Raw genomic sequence first — 11432 nt, forward strand, 5'->3', positions numbered from 1 at the left:
TTGATTCATTTTTTTCTAAAGATTTTCCACGTTTCATAATAATCTGTGTTTGCTTTCAGAAGAATCTTGCAGTATTATTTGACTTTTTAAAACCAATGCCACACAAATAAATGAATAATATGAAATTAAAGAATACTTAGAATTTTTATCTTTTTTCCCCTTAGAAAATAAGAACCAATGCCACACAGATAAATGAATAGTATTAAATTAATTAATTTACACTAACTTAAAAAACTTAATTAGTGTGTGAAATACCCTTGATCTATGTTTGTTTGACTTGTGTTTAAGACTTCTTGTGTGAATGTAAGATCATTTTTGTCTTTTATCATAACACACTCTATGTTTGTTGTGGTCATGTGAACTAATTATTTTCATGCTCAGTCTGCTATAATTAAAATCCAGTTATGCAGGTGTTTGTGGCAGCCTGCTTTGGCATATTATTATTGTCAATGTTAAGTGTCATGTTTATATTTGGTAAGAAATTAAATCATGTGCAATCATTTAAAAAAAATTCAAAGTGATTTACAGTGTGACAACAGCCCGAGGCTATCAGTAGAAAACAAGTGCTCTTTGTGTTAAGATTCATTTGCATATTGTCTATGCAAGTTCATGCTATTGTCTACATCAGATCACCCCCTCCACACACACGGTGCTGTAATATAAACCCATGATATATGGATAGCCTATATGTTGCAAATTTTGGTCACCTATACTTTATGCTCATAGTTTTCTATTATCTCTTCAAACATCAAATTACACTAGTCATGTCATGTCACTCGCAATTCTGACTTTATATACAAATTTGACTTTATAACTCACAATTTTGACATTATAACTCACAATTCTTACTTTTTATGCAATTTTGAGTTTATAACTCAGTTCTGACTTTATAACTCACAATTCTGAGAAAAAAGAAAGAATTTTGAAATAAAGTGGCGGAAACAAGCTTCCATACATTTTCCATTCCTTACTTTTTTCTCAGAATTGTGAGTTATAGTCATAAGTCAAAGTCAAAATTGAGTTATAAAGTCAAAATTGAGTTATAAAGTCAGAATTGTATATAAAATCAGAATTGCAAGTTATAAAGTCAGAAATGTGAGTTATAAAGTCAGAATTTTGAGTTATAAAGTCACATTTGCATATAAAGTCAAAATTGCGAGCTATAAAGTCAGAATTGCGAGTTATAAAGTCAGAATTGCGAGTTATAACGTCAGAATTGCGAGTTATAAAGTCAGAATTGCGAGTTATAACGTCAGAATTGCGAGTTATAAAGTCAGAATTGCGAGTTATAACGTCAGAATTGCGAGTTATAAAGTCACATTTGCATATAAAATCAAAATTGCAAGTTATAAAGTCAGAATTGTGAGTTATAAAGTCAGAATTGCGAGTTATAAAGTCAGAATTGCGAGTTATAACGTCAGAATTGCGAGTTATAAAGTCACATTTGCATATAAAATCAGAATTGCAAGTTATAAAGTCAGAAATGTGAGTTATAAAGTCAGAATTGTGAGTTATAAAGTCAGAATTTTGAGTTATAGTCACATTTGCATATAAAGTCAAAATTGCAAGTTATAACGTCAGAATTGCGAGTTATAAAGTCACATTTGCATATAAAATCAGAATTGCAAGTTATAAAGTCAGAATTGTGAGTTATAAAGTCACATTTGCATATAAAGTCAAAATTGCAAGTTATAAAGTCAGAAATGTGAGTTATAAAGTCAGAATTGTGAGTTATAAAGTCACATTTGCATATAAAGTCAAAATTGCAAGTTATAAAGTCAGAATTGCGAGTTATAAAAGTCAGAATTGCGAGTTATAAAGTCACATTTGCATATAAAATCAAAATTGCAAGTTATAAAGTCAGAATTGTGAGTTATAAAGTAAAATTTGTGAGTTATAAACTCACAAAAAAGTCAGTCTTTTTTTCCTCAGAATTGGACTTTATATCTCACAATTCTGACTTTAAAAAACTTTTCAACTTTTAAACTGAATACAATATCCGTGATTCAAAATGAAACACCAAATAACCAGGAAAAAGTTCTGATTGTTTTATACGTCATTCAAATGTTTCTGTTCCAGTGAATCCCACAATAAGGGTTAAAAACGAAACAGATAAAACTCAGCGGAATCTGTGATGATGATCTTTCCAAGGAAAGACTAAAACAATGTAGGTAGACGTGACCTCAAAACAGATTTTTGTTCTGAGGAAGCTTTTTGCACTGGCATAACTTGTTTTGTCAGAGAGTGACATCACGGCTCAGCTGTATTTGTATCTCTCCTCCACACCTCAGTGATCACAAAAGCAAGTTCTCGGCACAGAAACACTACAGAAATGGCATCTCGACCGTCTCACTTCGAGGAGAACCTTCTGTGCCCGGTTTGCCGTGACATCTTCAGGGATCCTGTCCTCCTGCTGTGTTCTCATAGCTTCTGCTGGGCCTGTCTGGATCAGTACTGGGACACCACCAGCTCGCAGAGATGCCCCGTGTGCCGGACAGACTTCTACATGGACCGTCCTCCGTGCAACCGCGCTTTGAAGAACCTGTGCGAGATCTTCCTGCAGGAGAGAAACAGTACGGCGTCGACAGAGGTCGAGTTATTCTGCAGCACGCATGGAGAGAAACTTGAGCTCTTCTGTCTGGAGGACCAGCGTCTGGTGTGCGGAGTGTGTGTGAACGCTGACACACACGTCCATCACGCCTGCAGACCTGTGGATGAAGCTGCGGTGGCCCTCAAGGTACATTTCTCATTATCTGCTGGGAAATATGCTTACTGTTGTAATATATCACTTTACTTTAATAGTTTTAATAATTAAGACATTTTTCCTCTGTGTCCGCTTCAAAATCTACAGACTGCTTTTTCAGGATATTATAGAGCACATTCTTCTGATTTGAAACAGTGTGAATTTTGAGTAAGGCCTCAATATTGTGTAAAAAAGTGTTTATTAAATTTCCAGAATTTAGTTTATTTGCTATAATATAAAATATAATGATACAATCCAAGATTATCCCTGGTTTATTTGAAACAAAATCATTAAATATTTGTATTACACAGTATAATATAATATAATATAATATAATATAATATAATATAATATAATATAATATATGGATGTATTGGGATATATCCATCCCAATACTTCCATCCATCCCAATCTATCCATCCATCCATATCCATCCCAATCCATCCCATCAATCCCAATCCAATTAATCTGTTCCAATCTATCCATCCATCCATATATAATATGGATGGATGGATAGATTGGGATGGATGGATGTATTGGGATATATCCATCCCAATCTATACATCCATCCATCCATCCATCCATCCATATCATCCCAATCAATCCATCCATCCCAATGAATCCATCCATCCCAAACCATCCATCAATCCCAATCCATCCCAATCAATCTGTTCCAATCTATCCATCCATCCATCCATATCATCCCAATCAATCCATCCATCCCAATCAATCCATCCATCCCAATCCATCCATCAATCCCAATCCATCCCAATCAATCTGTTCCAATCTATCCATCCATCCATATCATGCCAATCCATCCATCCATCCCAATCAATCTGTTCCAATCTTTCCATTCATCCATATATCCATCCCTATCTATCTATCTATCTATCTATCTATCTATCTATCTATCTATCTATCTATCTATCTATCTATCTATCTATCTATCTATCTATCTATCTATCTATCTATCCCAAATTAGTTCATCCATATCCATTCATCCATCTATCCATCCCAATCTATCCATCTATCCATCCATATATATCCATCCCAATCCATCCCATCAATCCCAATCCAATCAATCTGTTCCAATCTATCCATCCATCCATATATCCATCCCTATCTATCTATCTATCTATCTATCTATCTATCTATCTATCTATCTATCTATCTATCTATCCCAAATCAATTCATCCATATCCATTCATCCATCCATCCCAATCATCCATATCCATCCATATTATGTTGCCTTTTTAGATATTAGTATTAGGAATTGGACATTTAAAATCCCATATTGGTCAATCACTTTAGATAAAGTTATAGATAAGATTTAGATATATATTTGAGAGAGATATAATTTGAACTGCAAAAGCTTGACTAAAAGCCTAATGTTCTTCACAAACATGATGTTCAGGGAGAACCTGCAGCGATCAAACGGTCTTAACTAAGGAACTGAACTGCCTTCTGTATCAAGTGTTTTGTGTCCGTTCTGATCTGACCTTTTGTTCACTGGAAGAGCAGCACAGAGACCAGAGGCAAAGATGCATAATAAAATATCTATTGAGATACATTACATAATATTATTCTAAGCTACCTTTTCAACTTTCTTTTCAGGAGGTGCTCAAAACAAGACTGAAGCCTTTGCAAGAGAAGCTCAAACTTTTAAAATCAGAGAAATTCATCTGTAATCAAAGAGCGAAACACATCAAGGTAAAAACAACAGTGAGAACTCCTTCATATAACCTCCAGGTAACATTTACATAACCGTTACCTTTTAACTGTGTTACAGAACCAAGCCGAGCAAACAGAAGCACATATTAAGAAGGAGTTTGAGCAGCTTCAGCAGTTTCTGCGTGACGAAGAGGCGGCCAGGATTACTGCTCTGAGGGAGGAAGAGGAGCAGAAGAGGAAGGAGTTAGAGGAGCAAATGATGAGGATTAACAGTCAACTCTCATCTCTTGTAGAAAGAATGAAGACCACTGAGGAAGAGCTAGAGTCCAACAACATCTCATTCCTGCTGGTAAACACAATTTATTATTATTAATTGACTAGGGTCCGAAGAGGACATCATATATGGAAAATAATATATGGAAAATTTTTAAATATTCTGAATATGAGGGAAGAACAAAACACTAAACTTGGTTATTTATCTGACCAAAAAAGGCAAATTACAGCTACAGTTTTTTTTTTACTATTCAAACAAATGCATAGAAAAACAAAAACTCACAGGAAAAAGCATTACATGATCAGTTATTAATATTTCATTGATTCTCTCTTGTTTTTGCATGTGTTCATAATTTCTTTGTATGGCAGCCTGGCCAAAATGTATGTCCGCACAATTTGAATTATTTAAATAGTTTTTTAAATATTTAAATTATTTGATCAAAAATACAGTAAAAACAGTAAAATTGTGAAATATTTTTGCAATTTAAAATAACAGTTTTGTATGTGAATATATAGTAAAGTGTCATTTATATCCAGTGATCAAAGCTGAATTTTCAACATCATTACTCCAGTCTTCAGTGTCACATGATCCATCAGAAATCATTCTAATATGATGATTTGCTGTTCAAGAAACATTTCTGATTATTACAATGTTGAAAACAGTTATTGATTTTAATCATTTGTTTTTAATTATAATATTTGTTTGTCATTTCCATGTGAATCCGTTTAAAGAAGTACAAAGGCCCACCTGACAGGTAAGTGAAATAACTCTAGTTTGAACCTTCTCTGTTGTGATTGTGACCCAAAATCAGGAATTAATTCAGGGATGTTTTCCCACAGTTCTCAGTGCAGCAGTCCATGTCCAGAGAAGTTTCCAGAAGTGCTGATCGATGTGTCAAAGCACCTGGGAAATCTAAAGTTCGGAGTGTGGCAGAAAATGAGCTCTGCTGCTCAATACTGTGAGTCTCACGTCTGAAATATTTCATAAAACCCACACTGCAAAAAATAATGTTCTTACTCAGTATTTTTGTCGTGTTTTCTGCGACAAACATCTAAACATTCTCAAATCAAGATACATTTTACACATGGAGAAGCAAAATGACTGAAGACTGAAGATTTATGCTTAAAACAAGAGAAAATGGGGTCGGAAAAATCTTGGTTTCTCTTTTAATTGTTTATTTCTCTGACCCAATTGGCAGATATTTGTTCTTGTTTCAAGCAAAGCCTTTGCCTTTTCCCCATTACATATTTTAGTAATTAGGTATCATTCAAACTTTTGCCATCAAAATGGTACTTTAAAACCATTTAACAGCTCAATTTTTGTGATGTCAGCCTCAAATTTGGAACACAACTTGGTTAGACTTATGACTTTCACTTTATAGCAGTTTGAGTCCAAATTATTTCGTAAAATAAATATTTTGTATAAAACAAAAATGTTTTAGTTCAGTACATTTGCTTTACAGTGAGCTTAAACTTAAATTTTTTGAAGCTGCTTTTATTTCTGCAATAATCTGAGTGTCTTAATAAAGGGACCAATGGGCTAAACTTACAGTGGCATGCGAAAGTTTGGGAACCCCTTGCAGAATCTGTGAAAATGTGAATAATTTTATCAAAATAAGAGAGATCATACAAAATGCATGTTATTTTTTATTTAGTACTGTCCTGAGTAAGATATTTTACAAAAAATATATTTATATATAGTCCACAAGACAAAACAATAGCTGAATTTATTCAAATGAACCCATTCAAAAGTTTGTGAACCCTTGATTCTTAATTCTGTGTGTGGTTACCTGATGATCCACAACTGTTTTTATGTTTTGTGATGGTTGTTCTTGAGTCTCTTTGATCTGAGCAGTTAAACTGAGCTCTGTTCTTCAGAAAAATCCTCCAGCTCCTGCAGATTCTTCAGTTTTCAAGCATTTTTGCATATTTGAACCCTTTTCAGCAGTGACTGAATGATTTTGAGATTCATCTTTTCACACTGAGGACAACTGAGGGACTCAAACACAACTATTAAAAAAGGTTCAAACATTCACTGATGCTCCAGAAGGAAACACGATGCATTAAGAGTCGGGGGGTGAAAACTTTTGAATTTGAAGATCAAGGTAAATTGTACTTAATTTGTCTTCTGGCAAACATTTAAGAGTCTTATGTTGCTTCTGAAGGGCAGTACTAAATGAAAAAAAAATTATATTTTTAACAAAATAAGAAAAAATTAGACATCTTTATCCTGTTCAAAAGTTTTCACCCCCCGACTCTTAATGCATCGTTGTTTCCTTCTGGAGCATCAGTGAATGTTTGAACCTTTTTTAATAGTTGAGTTTGAGTCCCTCAGTTGTCCTCAGTGTGAAAACACAGATCTCAAAATCATTCAGTCACTGCTGGAAAGGGTTAAAATATGCAAAAGATGCTGGAAATCTGACGAATACGAGTCTGACGAGTATTTTTCCATTTTTCTCAGTTTAACTGCTCAGATCAAACAAAAGACTCATGAACAACCATCACAAAACACAAAAACAGTCGTGGATCATCAGGTAACCACGCACAGTATTAAGAATCAATGGTTCACAAACTTTTGAACGGGGTTATTTGAATAAATTCAGCTATTGTTTTGTCTTGTGGACTATATATAAACATTTTTTTTTGTAAAATATCTTACTCGGGACAGTACTAAACAAAAAATAACATGCATTTTGCATGATCTCTCTTATTTTGATAAAAATTATTCACATTTTCACAGATTCTGCAAGGGGTTCACATACTTTCGCATGCCACTGTACTTAATTTGATAAATTTTTTCAGAAAACAAGATCTAATATCTTCAGTCATTTTGCTTTTCCAGTAAATGTATCTTGATTTAAGAATGTTTAGATATTTGTGCTGGAAAACAAGACAAAAAGACTGTGGAAGAACATCATATTTGTAATGTATTCAACTCTTTCGCTGCCAGCCAGCATTTTTTATTTATTTATTTATTTATTTTTGATAATTTTCACAAAAATTTCATGGCCCCCAGAATATCTGAACATGCAGTACAGCAAAAGAAAGAGTCTCTGCTTTAAAAAAAAAAGTTTTAAAGGGAAATTGACCATTTCAGTTTATATGATTCATATTTATAAATTTAAACATATTTAAACTATTTTTTTTTATAAATACAAATCAAATAAACTGAAATGGTCCATTCCCTTGTTCCATTAAGACTTATACAAAATGTTTTATTAATCTCTAGTTGTTGTTTTTTACACATTTAAAATTCTTAATTGAAAATATGAATATGTAATGATTATTCAATTCAGTTGAATGGAATTTGTAAATCTTAAAAAAAAAAAGCTTAAAAATTTTTTTAAGTGTAGCTTCATGCATTTTTATCAACAATTAATATGGGAAAGTTTCATTTAAAAAAGCCACATTTTTAATTTTTAATTTTTTTTTTTAAAGACTACAACATGCATAATCAATGCTTTTATCTCTTGTTTCTGCTCCTTTTTCGGGTATGTTTTGATCAGGAGATTCTGAAATCTTTCATAAGTTGCAATAATTAATAAATAAATAAATAAATACCTCTTTTTCCTCTATAGTTCCTGTCATCCTCGACCCCAACACTGCTCACCCGTGTCTGCACCTGTCTGACAATCTGAGCGAGGTGCGCTTCGGTCAGTGGAGTCGACAGACCATGGGTTACATGGAGAAACGTGAGGGCTATACGAGCGTCCTGGGCTCTGAGGGCTTCAGCTCTGGGACTCACCGCTGGGATGTTGAGGTTGGTGACAACACTACCTGGGCCTTGGGAGTGATTTCAGAGTCTGCCATCAAGACTCGAGACGACCCGCCCAGTTCTGGTCTATTGCGCATAGGCTTCCACAACGGGACGTACGGACAAGGCCTTTCCGGGGAGTTTCTCACGCCGCTCACGGTGAAACAGAAGGTCCAGCGAGTCAGAGTCCAGCTAGACTGGGACGGAGGGAAATTGTCGTTCTTCGACCCTCTCAGCGACGCTCATCTCCACACCTTCAAGCACACCTTCAGCGAGAAAGTGTTTCCGTACTTCTGTAACGTGTGTCCGTCTCAGGCGCTGCGCATCTTGCCGGTGGAAATGTCTGTTGCAGGACTGGAGGTTCATGGACCATCTGCGCCTGATAGAGAGCAAGCAGAGCTGCAGAAGTGAAAGAAGCTCATGCACTCTTAGAAAAAAGAGTTCTATATAGAATTTCTATGTTCTGTATAGAACTCTAGAGTTCTTGACTCGATTTTAAATGCCCAAAAGGTTCTATATGAGGAGAAATGGCTTAAATGACTGCATAATACTTTCATGTTTAACAAGTTATTTCAGTTTTTTCTAGTGATAAAGTGCCTGACGGAAGTCCCCCTGTGGTGAAAATCAAGTTTTTAATGTTGTTTATATATCTATGTGGTGTTTTTAATATGCTTTAAGACAAACCATGTGCAAATTCATAAGTTAACACCATTGCTGAATATTCTCTCTTTAAAAATGCATTGAAATCAGTGTCCAACGTTGTAAAAGTAAGTTGACCGAGTGGATCTCTGAGCTGTGCGAGTGAGTGGAGGCGGGGCTAATTAGCATATTCATAGATCCATGTATACTAAATGATGCAAGAGTGTAGAGTTACATTCAAGCTATAATAAGGCATGAAGAAAACGTTTTTACAGGAAAATAAAACGTTTAAATATGTCATTTTGGTGAGTTTTAAGGGATAAAATTATTGACTACAGGGGGACTTCATATAGAACCTTTTCTTCTAAGAGTGCAAAGAAAAATCATTTGAAATCCCTATGGAGAAAATGGGAAAAATTATTACAGAACCAAGAGCCACTGTGAATGTTCAAAATGATTGAATTATGTACATACATAATATGTATTATTTCGTATTATTTTAATGTCAGTGATAAGAAAAAGGAACTAATTACACAGCAGCATTGACAGTATGTCTTTTGAATAAAAGAAATGCTCAACAAGCTGACAGACTGTATATATTGTGATGGCCCGTGCTGTAGTCACAAAATCTTTGGACAAACCATTTAAACACGGTGTGAATGCTTCTAGCATTTCCGTCACCGGGTTTGGCGTTATTGTTGCATGTTGTGTTTAGAGTGATGCAAAAGACTATTTGAAACCTGATTTCATCAGCCAGAGTGTCTAGACTGAGATCTGTAAAAATCTGATTGGAATCGCACCTCCAAATATTGTTTGGATCAGATTTGAAAAAATCAGATTTAATTTTTTTTTTTTTTTTTTTTTTTGCTGTCCAGATTGATAAAATCTGGATATGCAAAAAAAAAAAATATATCTGATTTCTGCTGGCTGTGTGTGTGTGTGTGTGTGTGTGTGTGTGTGTGCTTTGTGAGGACTGGTTTGAGTTTTAGACCATCGGAGTGAGGTCAAAGAGAGTAAAGTTTTTAGAGAGAGTAGGACATTTTGGTAGGTCCTCACTTTCTTGGACCCTTTAAAGGCCTGTTTGAGAGACAAGACTTGGTTTTAGGGATAAAATTATAATTAAGTGTAGGTTTTGTCATGAGTGATCTATTCGTGTTTGTCTTGGGTGAGTTTAGCACGTCTTTTAGATCAGGTTCATGTGGATGATTTTTTTTTTTTTATTATTGATTAATTTGTGTCACCTGTGTCTCATTTAGTTTAGTTTGCTTGTGCATTTAAACCCTGTGTTTTTTCTGCTGGTTGTCTGATTTTGTCCATGTGTACAGGTTGTTCTGTTCATGTTTTGTTACCTTTATTATTCTGAGTGTATAGTTTCTTTGAGTTTGTATTTGTGTCCTGCTCTTCTAATAGCTGCAGCCGAGTGTGACAGGGTTCAGATCGCACTGTCAGTGTATGTCCTCACAAAGATAGGTGTGTGTGTGTGTGTGCTCTAAATATAATTATTTTAAATGTATATGTTTAACTGTGGAAGTATTTTTTGGGTTGTGTGACAAACTGTCCTGCTGTGAAGTGCAACACATGCTTATAATTATGAGCCGTGTGGACCCTGCCCACAAACACAGAAGACATGCTATGTCTGAAAGAACACATTCTTCTGTTCAATTGCACAATGCTCTATTTTGTATATTATTATTAATAATGCATATTACTTGAATGTAAATTTTAAAAATATATAAATAAAAACTATAATTGTTTAGTTTTTATTTTTTTGTGATGTCCAGTATTTTATTCTGCAGTTATGAAGTTATGATGCCTCTGTTTTCTCACCAGGCTGTTGGTTAAAACGTTAAATGCAAAAAGCATGATGACAGATGCTTGACCGCTAATACAGGATTTCTTGGCTGTGAGTTCAGGGAAACTGTAACAATGTCATGAAACATGCAAAAAAAATTAGGCTACTGAACTGAAAGATTGGGTCTTTACAATATATTTTATTAAATAAATATATTGTATTACATTATAGGGGCTGTTGAATGCTTGAATCTGATTGGTTGACGAACGTTCTAAAGTGTGCAATTATTTTCAGTAAAACCAAAGTCCCTTTAAGACAAGTCATTTCACTCGGCGGCCATCTTTGAAACGCCTCTCGGGCATCCTGGGCATCATGCAATCTCTTTGAATGGGGAAACATCAAATTCTCCAAAACTGTTCGCCAACCTTACGATTAAATTTCATATTTGAAATCACCAATGAAATCTAACTACAACCGGCTCATAAATTTAGTTTCTAAACGCTCGAATCATGACAAAAAAAAAACTGTATTTTTCAGGTTGGATCAAGCTAATGCACATG

At 34.6% G+C, this 11432-nt stretch overlaps 1 protein-coding gene and 1 long non-coding RNA gene across 2 annotated transcripts; one reads left to right on the forward strand and one right to left on the reverse strand.

Moving 5' to 3' along the window:
- Positions 1-2046: 2046 nt before the first annotated feature.
- On the forward strand, positions 2047-11147 carry trim35-27 (tripartite motif containing 35-27). The gene is made up of 6 exons (XM_048187978.1): positions 2047-2737; positions 4358-4453; positions 4533-4763; positions 5420-5442; positions 5528-5646; positions 8266-11147. Exons 1-6 carry the CDS (start codon positions 2333-2335, stop codon positions 8850-8852), a joined length of 1461 nt encoding a protein of 486 aa, XP_048043935.1. The 5' UTR covers positions 2047-2332; the 3' UTR covers positions 8853-11147.
- LOC125266879 lies at positions 3915-8387 on the reverse strand. Its single transcript, XR_007184575.1, has 3 exons — positions 8249-8387; positions 4515-4625; positions 3915-4425 (listed from the first exon to the last, which is right to left on the reverse strand). It is a non-coding gene; the product is annotated as an uncharacterized LOC125266879 (long non-coding RNA).
- Positions 11148-11432: the final 285 nt, after the last annotated feature.

Source organism: Megalobrama amblycephala, linkage group LG4 (genome assembly GCF_018812025.1).
Source record: "Megalobrama amblycephala isolate DHTTF-2021 linkage group LG4, ASM1881202v1, whole genome shotgun sequence".
NCBI lineage: Eukaryota > Metazoa > Chordata > Actinopteri > Cypriniformes > Xenocyprididae > Megalobrama > Megalobrama amblycephala.

What these genes read in the sequence shown, in the direction of transcription:
- trim35-27 (XM_048187978.1), top strand. Translation starts at nt 2,333, where the DNA reads ATGGCATCTCGACCGTCTCACTTCGAGGAGAACCTTCTGTGCCCGGTT. An exon ending in ACAACATCTCATTCCTGCTG is followed by an intron (nt 4,764 to 5,419) that starts GTAAACACAATT and finishes ATCCGTTTAAAG; the next exon opens with AAGTACAAAGGCCCACCTGA. An exon ending in TACAAAGGCCCACCTGACAG is followed by an intron (nt 5,443 to 5,527) that starts GTAAGTGAAATA and finishes GTTTTCCCACAG; the next exon opens with TTCTCAGTGCAGCAGTCCAT.